At 39.0% G+C, this 18,934-nt stretch overlaps 2 protein-coding genes across 6 annotated transcripts in view; both read right to left on the reverse strand.

Moving 5' to 3' along the window:
• The window catches only part of LOC146467772 (uncharacterized), a 27,981-nt gene extending 18,314 nt beyond the window's left edge, over window positions 1-9,667 (reverse strand). Inside the window, exons 1-2 of one of the 5 annotated variants that reach the window (XM_085125199.1) lie at window positions 9,515-9,667; window positions 6,442-6,933 (exon numbers count right to left, since the gene is read on the reverse strand). In XM_085125199.1, the coding sequence (XP_084981325.1) occupies window positions 6,611-6,933; window positions 9,515-9,569 (378 nt within the window). In that variant the 5' untranslated portion in view covers window positions 9,570-9,667 and the 3' untranslated portion in view covers window positions 6,442-6,610. Of the gene's footprint in view, window positions 1-6,441; window positions 6,934-8,420; window positions 9,445-9,514 lie in introns of those variants that run through there. The other 4 variants (XM_085125200.1, XM_085125198.1, XM_085125194.1 and 1 more) reach the window with 4 other exon arrangements.
• Window positions 9,668-14,876: 5,209 nt separating this feature from the next.
• LOC146467773 (uncharacterized) lies at window positions 14,877-17,079 on the reverse strand. The gene has a single exon (XM_085125481.1). The coding sequence runs from the start codon at window positions 17,007-17,009 to the stop codon at window positions 16,407-16,409; it is 603 nt and encodes a 200-aa protein (XP_084981607.1). The 5' UTR covers window positions 17,010-17,079; the 3' UTR covers window positions 14,877-16,406.
• Window positions 17,080-18,934: the final 1,855 nt, after the last annotated feature.

Consider the following 18,934-nt stretch of genomic DNA (forward strand, 5'->3'; position numbering starts at 1 on the left):
TTTGGTTGTAAACTATGAACGGTTTACTCTCGAGCAAGACCTATTACCATTTGATGCAGTTTTTTTCTTAATTTCCATTGACCTTGAGCAAACCACGAGACCTGCAAATAACTGGCTACAAATAATGGTCTGCTCACGCGCAATTCTGTCCAACTGTGTTTTTTGCTGCAAATAACATTCTGCGCATGCGAAATTGAAAACCACGCTCTTGTGTGAAAATGGCAGACTCTTGAAAAGGCAGCGCTTACCGCTTCCCGAAAACAAATTCGTCGGTTATCGCAAAATATCGTGATTTGTCAGTGTCTCGCAGATCAATTATTTGCCTTCGGCTTCGGCAAATAATTGATCTGCTCGTCACTGCCAAATCACGATATTTCGCTCAACCTCGTCCAATAATTGTTAATTATTCTATCAAAAGAAGAAAGGCACACCTTCGATGCCTTCAGTAAGTGCCGCGCGCTCAACTGAGTAGAAGCAGAAAAGTCATAACGACTGCAAGCTCATCATACTGCAAGCGCTCCGGTAAGAACAAGGAAAAATGCTTGATTAGAATATTCTTTATAATCAGCTAGAATAAGGCTTGCTTTAAGAAGGAGAAACGTCCAAATTCCAATTCGATGAATGATACACAGACCCATAAGCACAGTTGAGCGCCTCAAAGTCATGATTTCACAAGCCTGCTAGACAGCACTTGTAACTGTTTTTTATGTAACAACTAATAACCGATTTTACGTGTGGACGTACATTTCATGTATTTCAGTTATTGATTATTAGATTATTTTATTAACTATTAAACAAGTAATTGTAGTTAGGTGTTCCCATCATCGCGCAGAATGCCTATTGTTTTGGGGACATTTACTTACTGTACGGCAAAAGTTATAGATCTGTAATATTAGCGGTGAAGCGTAAACTGAGTGGCTGTCATTGGTCCAAATCTACGCGCGCCGTGCTCCGCAGGGAATACCGCTTAGCTCATTAACTTGCCAGGTCGGAGCTTAAAGACAATGGCCACATAAGCTATTGTTGATTCTATTCTTTCCTAGTATCGCACCTTTGCAGTATGGCTGAATAAGTGCGCACCGGCAGCAAGTGTATTAACGTTCAATAGTATAACAGATCTAATTTTTTGAAAGGCCGTTTGGCCTGCTTTATACTAATTGTGAATAGGGCAAGTCTTACCTTCCGCCAAACCCACGGCAACAAATATGGCGCCTTCGCAGGCATTCGAACGTATACTTGTCGCGCCTGAATCTTGAGTAGCTTATGCTCGAAAAAACTCGCGCCCGCGTACCTTTTCTTTGTTGCGAAAAAAGAGAAGCCTTAACTAGAACATTCGCGCTCGCGACCAGATTTCTCTAATTTGTAGGGGAAGGAAAGGATGGTCGAACAAATTGGCCGGTTTCCCACAAACCTCCCTCCACAATGATTTCCATATACCTTCTCCGTTCAGTTGAAAATCGCCAGTAGAGTTTATAACATTAAGGTATCGGCGGCACGATGTGAATTAATAACGAACGGAGCGGGTTTTCGAAGAGTTCTGAAAAGAGCTCCCGATCTCTATTGTATTTATTGGTCGCGCACGCAGTTATCTTTGTGTTGTCCGTAGATCGTGAGTAAAACAGCTGATCCATTAGGCAATTTTAAAATTCGCGGTAGTTAAGAATATTTTCTTCATTCTGAGTGGTTTTCAACACTAGGCATTGTTTCATTTGACATGTATTGTTATTCATGTCTGGGCTGAAAACAATAGCTCGCCAGCTCTGAACGCGTCATTTTCAAATAAAACTACGACCAACAATTTTCAAACTGAAAAACATAAAGGTTTCTTGAGACCAATTTTCGAAATTAAAACGGATTCTTTTCAAGGAAAGGCTCGTCTGCCATTTGCCGTGCGTGAAAGTCTAGTAGGTATGTTAGTTTTCCCAAAACAGTTCTCCAAAATTACGGTCTATACGAAAATTTGCAAAATTTACTGTATATTCAAGTGGAAAAACATAAAACTTCTACTTTCTCAATTTCATTCTTTTTTAGTGCAAATTGTAGACTAATCCTTGATTTGCAAGAAGCCGCGCGTGAACCTTGAGATTATCATTTCTGAGACTCGGGAAAGTGACATTTATGAACCCTAGTTGCCTAGTGTCGGCCCATTCTTCTCTAATTTATAGCTCTTCAAAGCGCGATCGCATTCGAATTTGCCGCTTCAGTGGCTATGAATTATTCATGATGTCCAGGCATTCTGCGCGATGAGTGTATATCATTGTATGCTAGCGACTTGGACACTATTATAAAAGTTCTTACTTATTTGCTCTTCACCTGATCGCCACTCAGCGATCGAATACGCGCAATAAAGGATAAATGTTTTTGTGCTTCAAGTTATACCAGGCATTTTATTAAGAGAGAGGTGGTCTGAATGAGACACATACGGACAATAGTCTTTTTTTAAACTCTTGGCTTTCTAATCAGTCCGATGCGCGTATGTGCGTACCGTTGGTCAATTCTCCTTGGGGTACACCAGTGACAATTGACCTGACGAGTGCAAATTTACGCTGCCCACTCCCCCAATACAGCTAAATTGTCACGCGGACAATTTCCCGATCAGTCGTGAGCTTTTCCGCTTAGCTTCGACCAAAGTCCCTCAGTGTCACCAAGGACAAAAGGGCTATTGTCTGACGGAACAATGCCCAAAGTTGATACGAAAGTCAATAAATAAGGCTCCGACGACTTTGACAAAGGAGGGAAGAGGGTTTAATCCAGGTTTAATGAATAAATTCATTGAAAGAAATGACAATTTGTGACTATAAAGAAGAAACAAACCCTAAAGGAATTCCGACCGAAACCTCAAGGCGTACTTCAGATTAAAAGACATTACAATTTGGGACTTCGGGGAAGAAAAAGAAAAAAAAAGATACTCCACCGAAAACATGTCGCGGTCCGTGCCACAGGCATATTATCCCCCGTCAAACCCCCCCCCCCCCCCCCCCAAACACTTGACAGTATTGTTTCTGAAACGGCAGTTAACATTAAAACATTCTGTGTCTGATAATCTTCCCCAAAAGGTTACTCCATGGAATTTTGGTCTCGTGTCAAACTTTACAGCCCAGCCAACAGTTATGCCATACTCGTTTACTGTATCGTGCGCTGATCATGTATGTCGGAAATACTGCGCCTTTCAATAAAATACGGACTCTGATCTTCCACCCTACCTAACGATTTGCGTGTTTCACTACCGTCAATCATAATTACGGCGACAACCGACTGACCACAAAAAATACAGAAACCGACAGCAAAGTGGATCGAAATCCGCCAATCACAGCGCACGAACATGACGTTTTGACCCCTTTGAGCCAAACGTTTTTGTTTTCTTAGAGGTCCGCTGCAGTGATTGACGGGAGTGAAAAGCATAACCGTTGGTTGAATCATGATTTTGAACTTCAGAGTCCGCATGTTTTTGAAAGGCATAGTAAGATTAATAGTTTCTTTCAGGGAGGTCACTCGGTTTATAGGCGGTTTTCAATAGCGCAGTGCAAATAACCGTTACCTAATCCAGTATAAAAGGAACAACTGAAATCTAAAGATGTCGATCTACATGTGTACGTGCCAAATAGACAAGAAAGGTCAGGGTGACACCGACTTCATTGAAAAATTTCCTATTTGAACTCATCCCAGACTTAAGAAAGTTATCCCAAAAAACCGCAACTCCCGTAATGAACTGAAGCCGCATGCCCTTAAGACTACTCGTTGCGATATCAGTAAAAACCAAAATTATAACTTCCAAGTATACTAGTTTTAACATGTAATGGCAAAACGTTCAAAAAGTGTTCCTGTCAGTTACCCCAACGCTGTCTCGCCTCAGTGGTCCATGTTTAGTTTGAAATTCTTGAATGTGTTGTTTCCTACGAAGTAGGAATAACAGGAAGTTATTTCACCATGACGCCATAACGTGTCCCTTGCCAGAAAAGCTTGACAGCTTCGTATCGGCTGAAGAAGGAACGTTTTATTCCTCATTCTTATTGGTGATATGCATACCCAGTGATCCGCTTCGTTAAGGGAGTATTGGCTTTAATTTACTACATGACACATCATATTTCGTATATTAACTACAGTATAATTATGTATTAACAACTGACTCACTGGATGATGCTGCAATTCCAGAGTTTTGACTAGCTTTGCGGCTATGGGATATCAGTGTCAGCTATTATACCATACATCATGCCAGAAACGTGCAAAACGTTTTCCTGTCGATGACAGGAAAACTTTTTGAGTTACGCCAAAGCTGTCTCGCTTCAGTTATTCACGTTTAGTTTGAAATTCATGAACCTGCTAGCTCCTTTCCCCAGGAAAACAGGAAGTTATTCCCTGTATACCTTTTACCATTTACCAATTTTGATTGCCACAAAAGCTCAATTTGACAGCGTCGTATCGGTGCGTGATGTTTAGAGAAGGTCGAACATTTCATTCCTCATTTTACGGATGAAGTACGCGCCATGGATAATGGAGAGCATATTGCGTACATTTACCATAATTATACTGATACTATGACCTATTAAAAACAGACTCGCTGGATGATGAAATCAGTCCAGAGTTTTGACTGGCTATTTACATCATGCTCGAGAAATAGCAGCGCCGCCCCGAAATCGTCTTCTGACCTTTCTTGCAAAACTGGAAAGCAACAAGATCTAGATAACACTTTCATTTCTTGGCTGTTATAAAACAATAATAAAACAGGAGGCCTTATATTTCGCTACGCGCGAAAAAGACAAATAACAGGTAAAGATTTAATGAAACAATTCATCAACTTGCGCTCGTTGGTTATGGGCCGTAACAGGAGCCGTAACTGTCATCTCGTAGGCCCTCGATCTTCCCATGCCCAAGAACGCCCGCTCGTGGAAGAATTGTTGATTATTTATTCATCTTCTAAGGGTGTGCAATAATTATGAACTCCTAATGACTGCATCAATATTGTATTTTTTGAAGCCTGAGAACAAAAAGGAAGTTTTCAAGTTCCCTACATTCTTCTGCCATGATACCCTGCTTATCTAGGAAGATCGAAGGAGACTGCTCGCAGGGAACTGCCATGATTAAGCACCTAAACTTCCACCTGAACTTCCTTGTACGTTCAACGAAGCGAAAAATTATCCCACTTCATGGCTGTTGAGGTGATAGTGACTGGGCTCATCGATCAACGTGATGTGTTCAATACTGTTCAGTTCGGGTCGACTGATTATATTACCTAACGATCTAATTTTAATTTATCTCGGTACCTCTTGTTGTTTGTTTCTTGATTGTTATCAGTGTAAATTTTCATTCATTGCATCAGTGTCTGGGATTTGAATTCTTTCCTAAACTGTAAATGAAAATTACTAGCTAGTAACGAAATAAAATGGTTCGCTGGATAATTGGAAGCGGAAAAATAGAAATATTGTATCACCTTGCCTTGTTGCAAGTACAGTCGGACCTCTATTAAGCGGCCACCCTGGGGACTTTAAAAACTGGCCGCTTATAGAGGTTGGCCGTTGAATAGAGGTATCGAATACAGCACTTTACGGACAAAATAATAATTCGGGACTTTGGAAAGTGGCCGCTTAATGGAGGGTGGCCGCTTAATAGGTGGCCGCTTAATAGAGGTCCGACTGTACATGACCTACATTTAGCAATTTTGGAATTGACTATTGACATGGGCTCCCGCTATTGATAAACTCGCAAACTGATTGGATGATCACAGAGAGACCGTGAATTTTCTAGTGCATGAATTATCGAAAAAGGAAATTATGCAAAGCGTAAGCATATTACTTTAATCAACGATAACTGGACGATTAGACAGTCTTAATCTCAGTTTTTGGGGGCCGTAAAAACGAGCCCGTAGATCGATTTCCGAAATTATTCATTTTATTGCCGCACATAAATCGTATACGAGCACGAGCAGGGACAGTCACGAAACAAAATATCTGACTCAAACAGTGACTGGTGGGCTTGTAACCGGAGCAAGGCCATTATTTTTATATAAAGGGTCTTAGGGTTTTCTTTTCAGTCCGGTTTGCCTTTCAGTCATATCTATTTTTAAACTTACAAACGTGTGTAGTTGCAACTCTTGAGAGGCGGTTTTGCCCTCACCGTTGCTCTTTATGGGAAATTAGTTTCTGCCTTGAAAAAAGGGAAAAAAGTAGAACAATGAACGGCTACTCATGTTGCAAACATATATCACACATTGGGCGTTTTGAGTGACTGATCTTATCCCAACAAACAGAGCTCAGCCATAGCAATGTGCTTGAACCAAGTAAAATAAAAATGATAGTGGGAAGGAGTATGGGGCGTAAATAAGGATTTGTACATTGGTAGTGACAATTTTAGCTATTTCACAAGTGTCATATAATCTTTAGTTTCAATGACCCAAATTAGGGCAGATCGCGTTTACTTACTCGTATGTAAATACTAATCAACAAATTCTCGACCAGGAAACACGTATTTAATTAGAAAGGAAACTGCTTAAACGTACAAAATTGAGAAACAACTATTTTTCGTGCGAATTACATGCCTTATCAGTACAGTGACAATTACGCTCCGTGATAAAACAGTTAGTTACTGATGGCTCACTAAATTTCATTCAATCGACTTAAAACCTGAACAAGTACACAAAGCTGGCGGTGACAATCAAGACAAGGCAGCTGAACACAGGACCAGAAGCGCCATTGCAGTAGTCTGATGAACAACAGCTCAGCTCACACTTGTAGTTAGGATCTCTACATATCTCCAGGTCTGACGCCGAACACGTGGCTGCGCACCCTTTAACGTAAGCTTCATCCGTGTAGCCCGATTTCCTGTGGGCGCTGGCTTTCACGCATCGAGTGGAACCCAAGCACGTGACCTTGATTCGCTTGTCATTGCAGTCTCCCCAAGAGTGTGTACTCAGGCACTGGTAACATTCACGGGAAATCACTGAAAACATAAATAAATAAAAAATGGGACATCAGCACCAGCCAGTATGGTTAAATTTATTTGGCTTATATGATGAGCCAAGTTTACAAATCACGCTTTTGTTTAGAATTGCAATTTTACGACAAGTCCGCCAGTGATATAATTGCAACCTACGAAGATTACAGACATTTTTTCCCAGCATAAAGGAAGCATGATAATCATACCTGCGGTCAAGCATGATATAATTTGAAGCATGATGTAGTTACTTCATCAGAGGTTAATTTCCTGCAAAAAGGTCTCATTTTCAGTGTTTAAGTGATTCTAGATTTCTAATAAGCTCGCACAATGAAGAGCACCAAACAAAATTGAAGTGGTGCTGAAGAAAAGGAGGAAAAAACTTTAGACATTTCGAAGCTGATGTGTTGCTGCCCGGAATGAATAATTCAATAAATAGCTCAGTGTCTGTGTGTCATGAAGAATGGCAAATTGCAAATGATTAGGCAATCGTTTTTAATCAGTCACAAAAAAGGGATTTGGAAATTACTGCACTGATCCGCCGACAGCCGAAAGTGCCAAGGTAGCTGCTATGAAACTATCTTTATCGTCGAAACGTACCACGAAACCTACTACTAAGTAACGGGATGAATGCTCAATATTCTTTTGCATGGTCATAGCAGAAGGTTATTAGTTGCTCAGAGTGCCCAATATCAGCCCTAGCTGTCGTGCTACTTATGAGTCGTGGTAAAGACCATTTTAAAAAGGAAGACTGAATGAGAAGAATAGACCGTCGGGGTAACTCAAGAAATTTTCGTCATTTGTCAAGAGAAAGAAATAGAAATCCGCGAAAATACAAAACTGTAAGTGGTTCTATTATCATCATATTAACGCCTTTCTTAAGAAGCAAGAAGCTTCATTCCATGAAAACCTAGGATAGACATATTGATAGAAGAGATTGGTTTAAGACAATTCCTTGCAAGTAACGTTACCAAAGGCGGCGAAATGGGCCTGACTACGCTGCTGTTGCTTTCATCGCGCCCATTACATTGTTGATGTGTAGATCGATTGGTAAACAGTGAAAATTGGAAGAAATAATTTCGCTTCACAGCTCTTCAGTCCAGAAGCATTTTTGATAAATTGTGTGATCACACGGAAAGCTTCTTAAATCTTGTTGTGATAGCCGTAAATTGAGCACATCATAAGTTCTTGTAACTTGAAAATACGTACGTCGAACACTGATCATTAAGTTTGTACACACTTTCGTACAAAAATAACTATGGATAGCTTAGTGCAAAAAGTGGCAACAGCCTCCTGTTTGATGTTTCATTAAGTGCCAGGTGCAAAACCTTCGAAAGAGAAAGTAGGAAGCTAAGCGTCTTCAGTGTTCTTCCACGAGGTTAGCACTGACGACCACATCGAAGCAACGTATTACTCTGTATGGGAACTATATACTATCGCATGAAGGATTAAAACATCTGTAGCAAGTTATGAAACTAAAGAGTTCACCTTACCCGCAGGCAAAAACATCAGGAACATGAGAATAGTCAAACGCTGCAAATTTGACATGTTGCTATCTTTTTCCGCCTTCTTCGATCTGGGATGTGCCGCTTAACTTACAAGGACACTAAATGAGCATCTCTAACAGAAGCCAAGCACTGAAAGCATGGCACGGATCAAAAATTACGTCAGACCGATCTGAAGTGCTACACAATGGCTGTCAAAAATCACTGCAGTCCATTGGTCGACGTAAATTGAGCAATGCCCGTATGCACGTTCCTCTTTGGCTCAAGAACAAATAAGGAGGTCAAGTCCAGTCTGTCGTCAACATCAGCATCAAGAATTGTTTGTAAAAGTTTTATCATTAATGGTCAATATTCGTATGAGTAAATGCTGGTGCACATGAGTCATGCTACTGATTTTTTAACTGTTCTAAGAAAACTCAAGGCTGTTGGCTGATGCCATGAAGAGAGACCACTTGCTAGCTTAAGTGCTGTATATATCCAAAACATCGGAAGAAAGCTCAAATACAGGTACCGTTCATCAAAGCGTTAGAAGAGGTCAGTTAAAGACAATTTCTTGCAAGTAACGGCACTAAAGGTGGCAAAATTGGCCTGATTTCGGTGCAGCTCGGTTGGTTAACAGTGCAAATTGAAAGGAATAATTCGCTTCCGGACCTTCAGTCCAGAAGCATTTCTGATAAAATTTTGTCATCACACGGAAAGTTTCTTAAATCTTGTTGTGCTAGCGGAAATTGTGCACATCATCCACATTTGAAATCATTTAATTTTTGTAACTTGAAAATACGTACGTCGAGCACTGATCATTGATGAGTTAAGTATTTTATACACATTTTCGAACTGAAATAACTATGGCTAGTAGAAGTGCATAAAGTGATCAGCAACCAGGCTGTTTCATGTTTCATTAATGAAGAACCACGTGCAAAACCTTCGAAAGAAAGAAAGTAGCTATCTAAGCGTCTTTAGTGGCTTCCACGAGGTCGACCACATCGAAGCAACTTATATTCCAGTCTGGATCGGAACTATATACTATACATGGAGGATTAACAAATCGATAGCAGGTTATGAAACCAAAAAGTTCAGCTTACCCATAGGCAAAAACATCAGGATCATGAGAATAGTCAAACGCTGCAGATTCGACATGTTGGTTCTCTTCTTCCGCCTTCTTCAATCTGGGGTGTGCCGCTTAGCTTGCAAACTGACACTAAATGAACAACTTAACAGAAGCCAAGCACTGAAAGCATGGCACCGATCATAAATTACGTCAGACCGATCTGAAGTGCTGCACAATGCTTGTCAAAAATCACTGCAGTCCCATTGGTCGACGTAAATAGAACAATGCTCACTGTCAATCTTAGCGATCTCTTAGCTTTGATTCAGATGAGAAGGTCACGCCCAGTCTGTCTATCTGGATTAATTTTTTCTGTTTGTAAAAGTTTCATGACCAAAGGTCAATATTCGTATATGTACATGCTGGTGCACACGAGTCATGCTACTGATTTGTTATTAACTCCAAAAGAAAACTGTATGCTGCTGGCTGATGCCATGATGAGAGCCCACTTGCTAGTTATATATAGTGGTGTAGATGCCCAAGAGATCGAAAGCAATCATGAAAACAAGTACTGTTCATCAAAGCGTTAAAAGATCGTGAAAGCAAATAACTTCCGTTTCAGCGCGCATGGAGTCGGAACATTGAATAGATCAAAGGCGAAAATGACGTTCTGCCTACTTACATTGAAATAAGGAAATAGATGTACTTTTTCAGATCACAGACGCTCGAAAATTGGTAACAGCTGCTATCGTAAGGTGTAAAGTGACTGGCTTGCAACCCTTTTAGAAAACAACAGAACATAGCCCAACCCTACAAACATTCGCGGCTCACACCGTGATTAAGACAATTACACGGCTCACGAGAGCTCCTAAACTACTGGAAAAGTTCCTTGGACAGAGCACAATTTTAAAAATAGTCTACGAGCTGAGTCATCTGGTTGTTCAGTGGCGAAAAATGTACTGAGGTTATGAGCGTTTAAGATTTTCCTGTTTGTTCTCGTTTAGATATGACATCATGAATACTAGAGTAGAATCCCGTTACACTCGGTTAACTAAAACTTTCACTGACTCGAGCAAATCCAATCTGACTGTTAAAAGACAATAAACAGACTAAATGGACTAGATCCCTCGTCATTTTTAGCGTTTGCACATGATTTAGCCCTTAAAGTGCCCCTGGGACGAAAATTTCATTTTCCATCTTTTTGAATTTTCGTGTAGAATATGACCTTCTTACTCATGTTACCAAATTTCAATCCTTTACGGCGATTGGAAGTTTTTTTTTTTTAGCTTTTTATTCGAGATTTCACGGCCGCCATTACTTGGCCTTGTTCCGGAAGTTAAGGCTCAAATTACAGGAAGTGACGTCATTGGTTCAACACGAAAAATTCCACATGGCTAATTTTCATACGGATTCTACTTCATAAACTGTATTCTGCTGTTATTTAGTTCGCAACAGCAGAATACAGTTTATGAAGTAGAATCCATATGAAAATTAGCCATGTGGAATTTTTCGTGTTGAGCCAATGACGTCACTTCCTGTAATTTGAGCCTTAACTTCCGGAACAAGGCCAAGTAATGGCGGCCGTGAAATCTCGAATAAAAAGCTAAAAAAATACTTCCAATCGCCGTAAAGGATTGAAATTTGGTAACATGAGTAAGAAGGTCATATTCTACACGAAAATGCAAAAAGATGGAAAATGAAATTTTCGTCTCAGGGGCACTTTAAGAGCAAATCACTGTTTTAAACTTTGGTGTTCTACTTTTTGCTGTGCAACACCGTGCTGACGAGAGCCAACCAGCTCGAAACGGCCACGGTTGCCCCATTCTGTTGATTCTCGGTTTGGTCTCTATCATGTCACTGTCGTGTTAAGTTTTCTACGCAGTCCAGCCTTCAGTTGCAGAAATTTGAGTCATTTAAACTTAAGTTTGCATCTGCAACTTTGAATGGTTGTACCGATTAGTGGAATAATCTGCCAAAGGAAATTGCTGAGGCGGAAAATTTGAACACTTTTACGAACAGACTGAGATGTTATCTTGCAAATTTTTCTAGTGAACACTAAGTTCTTCTATTGTGTGATGTGTTATATATTTCATGCTTAGTATTTTAAACAGTTGTAATGCTTTAATTCAATTTATTATCAGGAGATAAACTAGAACGGGATAACCTCTTTTATCTCCGTTACACGTTCCTCTGGATTTGCGAATAAACGGTTATTATTATTATTATTATTATTATTATGATTATTATTATTATTATTATTATTATTATTATTAGGAACGAAGGATTAGAACGAATTTCTTAATTTTTTTGTTTTCTTAAGTTTCTTCATTTCAGTTGTTTTTAATATATTATATTTTTAATAAGAGTTGTTTTTCATTGAGGACCGTAATTTAACTTCCAAATATATTTTTAGCGATAATACGATCATATGATTTCTTTTTATTACAAATAAAAATATCATTGTAACTTGATGAGATTTGTTTTTTCTTTAGAAAATTGTGCTTGAAAATAGTCTCTTTATTTAATCGAAGTGAATTGTAAATAGGTTTTAATAGTTCTTTTTTCTACTTTTAACTTGTAAGTAACAATTTGCTTAAAATATGTTAATAAAGAGATAACTATTATTTTAAAAAAATATTATCATTATTACTATTTTTTAGAATTTGTGAATGAATAGTGTTTTGATGAATTAATTGGATTCTTTGTAACAGCAGGCTGATTGTAAAAAGGATTTTAATTGAGGTTTTGTAATAACGATTTATTATTATCATTATTATTATTATTATTATTATTATTATTATTATTATTATTTCCCTTGGATTTGACCCCCTCTTTTCAGTCCTTTACTATCAGCTAACCCGAACTCCCCGCTAGTTACTCGAACAAATTTTACTTCGCCTTGGCTCAAATGGCCCTGATAACTCGAATTCTATTGACTATATTGTAGACTGAAACGTCTTTCAGTAAACCTCAATATGTCAGAACATGGCTGATTGATGAGTCGAGATCATATTTTTAACGTGCTTTCGATGCATGGAAACGTCTTTAACTAGATCTCAGCCCTTGTTTTGTCCTTCATATGTTCTTAAAATTGTGGCTAAAATTCCGGAACTAAACGTTAGCTAACGTTCGTCTCAAAACGCTGTTGTAAAAAAGACTTATTGCACCCAAGTGACTTGTGATTCTGAAGGAGTGATGAAACCACAATTTTTTTAATTGGTGATTTTTAACAGTACTTTTGAAATGCGCGTGAAATTATTTCCTGATTTCGAGAGTATACCATTTGATTACCTTTTAATATCATGGGTGACAAGTTACGCTCACAATTCGTGGTCGGTTCCGTCTTGTTTACAAACGCAGGCAAAAAACCGCTCGAGTGCTTTATCCAACTGCTCAAGACGAACCGTCTCAGGGTTTTTCTCAAGGCCATTTTCATCACACCAGTTCTCAAAACCCTCACCCAGTTAATTGTGCTCTTTCGTGTATTAAGGTTTTCTGCAACGTCTTTTAATGCCGTAACGTCTCTCATCCGTAACATCTTTAAACCTGGACACCATCTTGGCACTGAGATATAGGAAACGTTGCCATAGCAATTTTGTAATTCCACATGTGAAATTATAAATTAACGTTGAAATTACGCGCCAAAATTAAGGAGTAATTTGTCACCCATGATATTATCGTAAAATATACTCGTGCGTTTTCATACTCCCTCAATCATGGTATACCTTTTTTTCCTACCGTCCTTCTCGATCCTTCAATGGGCAGCACTAAAAGCAGGAATCCGGAATCCGGAAAAGAGAAACCGGAATGCGGAATTGGAAATCTAGAGGAATCCTGAAATAAGTTTCTTAGAATGGATAGAGAAATATTAAATGGTGAAATATATAACTTGGGGTAAAAAATACGGAATAAAAAAAACTTAAATCACTCGTTGGCATAAAAGAAAACGCTGTTTATAAAGGAAGCAGTCTTACGGGACAGCGAGAGACAACGTACAGGCGAGAGATGGCGGACTCTCCAATTAAGAAGCGGTAAGTTACCTGAGTGCATACTTTTCTTTCTACTCTCTTTTGTTTCATCCATTTTCCAGATACCCAGTTTCAACAAGTTTTGAAAAAGGCTGTTAGCTTTTTCGGAAAGTAGCGGAAGTGAAACTACAGGTGGAGTGAGGGAAAGTCAGCAAATCGGAACAGCGGGCTAGAGGAACGAAGTCTGATGAAAATCGTTTGGTGGATTTACTGATTTTATTCCGGGTCGTAATTTATTTGTTTATTTATTCTATATGATTTACCCACAAATACTGGATAATTGTCGAACTACCGAGTTTGTCATGTTGCCGTACGATGTTCGTTGTTGCGGGTGTTTTGCTGCGTAATCTGAATCAAGCTGCAAACTGAAAACAGATAATTTGTTGGCCATACAAAATGAAACCTTGTGAACGCTATTTGTTGTAGGTGATATTTTATGTCTCCAGAAATCTTACAGTTTCAAAACAAAACAAAAAGGCCGTTTATGACTATCAAATTAATTTTCTTTACTTCGCGGGCGATCATTCTCACATCTATAAACCGAGGGAACACTTATTTTTCATTAGTCTTTCATTGGCGGAAAACAATGACTCAATTAGACTTTTTTTTCTAGTGTAAAATTTGCGTTTGACAAGAACTTCACCTCATTGCAACTAAACATTTAACTTTTTCGCTAGCAGTAAATGTTTAGTTTCCGTATTGTAGTTTCCTATTCCGGATTCCGGATTCCCGTTTCTGTTTTGCGGATTCCGGATTCCGGCTTTTAGTGTTGCCCTCCTTCAATTAACCTATTGCTCGTGGGAAACGTCTTCTATACAATCTCCTTGCCGATGTGATAAGGTAATGTTACAGGACAGTATCGATGACTGTAGTAAAAAGGAGAGCTTTCCATTTATTAGATAAAACTAGACATTTTCCGCGAAAAAAAAAAAAGGAATTACAGGAATATCACTGTGCCATTTTTTTTTTGCACTCTAAGTACCATATGCATACCTCTAGACGAGATACGCACGCGGTTTGTTACTCAAGATGTTAGGAGGATGGCACCATTCCATTTGACTTCCCACCGGAACAACCACTTTTTCACAGAATTTGCCAGAAAGTTATCCGCGGTTTTTCCGTACAAAATAGAAGCACTCAAGCATAAACGCTGAACGCGCCCGATCAGGACCGAGTTTGTCGAGAATGTATATTTCGCTGGTAGTAGCGATGGATTTGTTAGTTCAATTAATGTAATTCTCTCTTGTTCATTAATCCTAGGCTCTACAAACATTTCCTACATTTTCTACGATATCCCAACAAAGCTCAGTGTCACTCAGTGTCATTTCTTTGTTTACTTAAAAGTAGGTGGTGGTTAACTAGAAAGCCTTTGCTACTTTGACCACCACACACATTTTATAATCTGTACTGTAATAATTTTATCTCAGGCTTGCAATTATCTGTTGTAACTATACTTTTCTTTCTATTTTAATTTTATGTAAATAGTGTGAAATAAATGAGCCTGAACCTTAATTAGGGGACTGGATTTGTCTAAGAACGGTTTGTAGTGCACCTAATGTCTCACGTCAAACGTCAAGCAATAACTGGTACAATGCAATATTCCCCTTCCACACAAAATTTGGAAGCTATTATAGCGAAACGTTTCATTCTTGAGGATGAATTAATTCTCCTCGCTTTCTTCTTTGACAGCCCATCCGGGAACCCCTTCTCCGAATATTACAATGATTATTTTGCTACGTACGGTTCTCCGCTATAGGTCATCCATCAGTCTTCAACATAGGGTGTCGACCTCCGTTTGTGCTGCGGTTTTATTAATCACTTTGGGTGCTTTCCATTTAGCCAAATTTTCTGTTCAACCGGTTGAAATGGAGCAAATGGAATGCACGGATATGTTCTTTATCAAAATAGAACCTAGCCTTCCATCTCCACGACTATTAGCAAAAGAAACTTTACTGTCGCATATAATGAAGTCAACTGACAGTTTTATTAACACTCAATTAACTTTATTTGTTTCCTCGTGCTTCGAATTGAGAGATAAACTTCTCTTCGGAATGATTACTTCTACTGTATGAATAGTTTAAAATAAGTAAAAACGTCAGTTACTTTATTTATTTATTTCTTCTTCTTCTTCTTCTTCTTCTTCTTCTTCTTCTTCTTCTTCTTCTTCTTCTTATTATTATTATTATTATATAGCAGTTAAAGCCTCTGTATGCTATATACAGTTAAGAAGCATCACAAGGCGTTAACGCAGCGTAACCCGTGGGCTATAAAGTGAATAAAAACTAATAAAATCTAGTTACAAAGAAGAGATCAAGCAAAAAGGCCCAATTGCCGGTTTTCACTGTCACGCCATTGCCGTGTGCGTGAAAAAAAAATTGAAATCATTCCATAAATAAAGTCAAGAAATTGACATGTTATAGATGATAAGTAAATAAGAAAGCTGTCCAAGGGTCAGGTCTGTGCGGTTTTCCGCACTCGAGTTATTTGACAAAATGTTTCACACAAATTTATAGAGCTTAGTATGGCGACGCCATGTTGGTGTCCCTCTGAGGGACACAAACATGGCGGCCGGAAATAGGACAAAACATCTGGAGTTCAGGTTTGTTTTTCCCTTGTGAATTTTCGAATGTTAAGATAAATATTTCTCCTCAAACTTAAATTTTTTAGAATGCTGAAAATCACCCGAAGAGACATCTTTAAGATACGGAACAGCTCTGTCACGGCCGTCCTCTTGATGTCACGCACGATGAAAACTCGGAAATTTAAACTGTTCTATTCTCAAAAGGAAGTACGACATCGAGCTAATAAATTGTGAAAAGACATATTTTTAGGTAATCCTTCCTTGAATGAAGGTAAAAATTTGGTAGGCCTCCCGATTTTGAATTCTAGAATTTGGTGACGTCACGTGAAAACCAAGCATTGGCGACTGAGTCTTCGCGAGTGCTCACGTTGCGACTTTAAGGTGCGAGCAATGTTAAGAGTTTCTGAGAGGCAAGCCTTTTGCATCTTCCTGAGCACATCTTTAGCTCTGTTGCCCACAAACTTCTGTAGCGTATCGTTTAAGTCCTTGGACCATCTCCCCAACACGTCTATGATGATATTGTACTGCGCGATCTCATACCCCGGGTACCTCTGCTTCATCTCCCATCTGAGAGGCGCGTACTTCATGGTCTTCTCTGACGTCTTCTTGCCTCGGTTGCTCACCCAGGGGCAGCTCATTTCCAGCGCTATGACTCGCTTGTGTTGGTTGATGACGATCCTGGCGTCTACTGTATTCGCTCTCAGTTCTTGAAATTCCCCATAGACCGGAACATCCCAGTACGCCTGTGCCTCCGCTGTTTCGTAGACAGACTGTGGTTTGATGGGTGAATACCAAGGAGGCACAGTGTCTATCAGGCGCAGATCAAATAGGATCTCGAAGAATAGGACCTTTAAGACTGCGTCATGTCTTGCCACGTACTTTGTTTTTGCAAGCGCAGGGCAAGCGGATAAGATATGAGCCATGCTCCCTGGCGCTGTGCCACATAACCTACACGTTTGGTCGCTGCTTGGACTCACACGTGTCTTGTGTATGGCGTACAATCGAGTGGGTAAAAGCTATTCGTATTATTATTATTATTATTATTATTATATTTAAAGTTATCTTAAATATTAGTTAAGGAATTAATAAGTAGTTATGAAAATAGCTTTTTCAATACTGCATTTGTTGTAGTCATGCAAATAAAGCTTGTTGTTGTTGTTGTTGCGTGGATGAAACTGAAATGTTCCTAAACAAATGGATGACCTTCGGTGTAGTAATCCATTTTTCCGTTCCAACCGGCTGCAACGGAAATTACAGTTTCATTATATTTGTACATTATATTTGATATTAATCAAGAGAGGATGAAGGTCTAAATACAATGTCTTTACTAGTCTTACAGTCCTAACATATCTCCGAGGAGACCTCTCAGTATATTAAAGCCCGGGGATTTCTTGAGGTCTCCTCGCCACTTCTTACTTCTTCTTTTACTCTTATTATTCACTGTAAACTTCTGTAACAGATCTTCGTCTATTATTCACTCTAACTTTCTATGAATGTATGTCGTGTTGAATAAATAAATAAATAAATAAATAAATAAATAAATAAATAAATAAGGTCATCCTTTCTTGATCTTAATACATTCAGGTGAAATGAAACTAGCATGTCATACGTAAAGGTTGAAAAGAAGTTGAAAGTAAAACCAATCTGAGAGTGATTACGCCGGCGAATGATGTATAGTAATAAAGCAGTACCACTGAATCTCGATAAATCGGTGATTGGTTCACAGCCAATGGGAGATAATCTCCCAAAGGTTCTTAATGTAGCAATAAAGAATATTTCAGCATTTCAACGGACTTTTATAAGACAGAAAGCGTTTCTGGACTAAGTACTGTTCTTGTTCTTAATGCTCTGACTAACAGATGGCCTGCTCATATTAAGTCTTTGTTTAATTAAGCTAACGGATAACGTAAAGAATCTCAGAGGAGTAAATAAATTGGTTTTGCCTAAGGTTAAAACCAGATTACATGGATTGGCGAGCTCAGGTCAATGACTAATACCAAATTATTTAGACAAGAAGTGCGAAAACTTTCATCTTTCTGATAACTCTTCCACTTAATTACATATGTACATATTATTTGTTTCTTTCTCGGCACATTAGCTTTTATTTTGCTAGAGGCCTAAACAGCCTCAATGAGATCCGAGGGTAAATAAAGTTTCATTAAATTCAATCATTTGCCGATCAGTTTTGTTAGCAGCTAAGTCAATCTCGTACAAGGGAAAAACCCTGGGAAAGAGGCTGCAGCTATTAGCCTAAGTGTGATTTTTTTTTTTAACTTTAAAGGCTATCAAACTATTAAGTATAGGCCCACCAGCAATTTAACCAATTTACTTTACTCAGTGCTCTCTTAGCTGGAATTCTATGTAAAAGCAGACGAGACTTTGGCTGTGTTCTGATTCTACAAAGAACTGATTTAAAAAAGAACGCATCTTAGAGACCCAGAGATACCAGAGATCTCAAAGTTGGCGAACCGGAATTTATAGGAGCAATGACATCGAGAAGCAATCAGCTGAGGACACTGTCTCATTAGGAAACAGCATTTAAAAACATTGAGCACATAAGAATTACTTCTGATTCATAGATGAAAGCAGCCCCCGACGATCAATATGATCGTCAGCGTCGTTGTTTGTTCTCAGGGTCTTCTTGTTATTCAAAATGACAGCGAAATAACCGTCCATTTGACAGCGAAATAACCGTCCATGGTAATCACTACAAAATTACGGAAGCTTGCTTATTGTTTAACGTTAAGATCATGTAATCGCTTATCATTTGAGAAGTCCCTCTATTCTCTCAGAGATAGTCGAACAGGGCACGCTAGCGTGCGCGAACGTCGGCTGCCGCGAAGCCCGA

Source organism: Pavona decussata, unplaced genomic scaffold (assembly GCF_977016875.1).
Source record: "Pavona decussata unplaced genomic scaffold, jaPavDecu1.1 SCAFFOLD_134, whole genome shotgun sequence".
Taxonomy (NCBI): Eukaryota; Metazoa; Cnidaria; class Anthozoa; order Scleractinia; family Agariciidae; genus Pavona; species Pavona decussata.

Bases quoted from the DNA above. Each gene is read 5' to 3' on its own strand.
- LOC146467773 (XM_085125481.1), bottom strand. From the start codon at position 17,009: ATGGCTCATATCTTATCCGCTTGCCCTGCGCTTGCAAAAACAAAGTAC.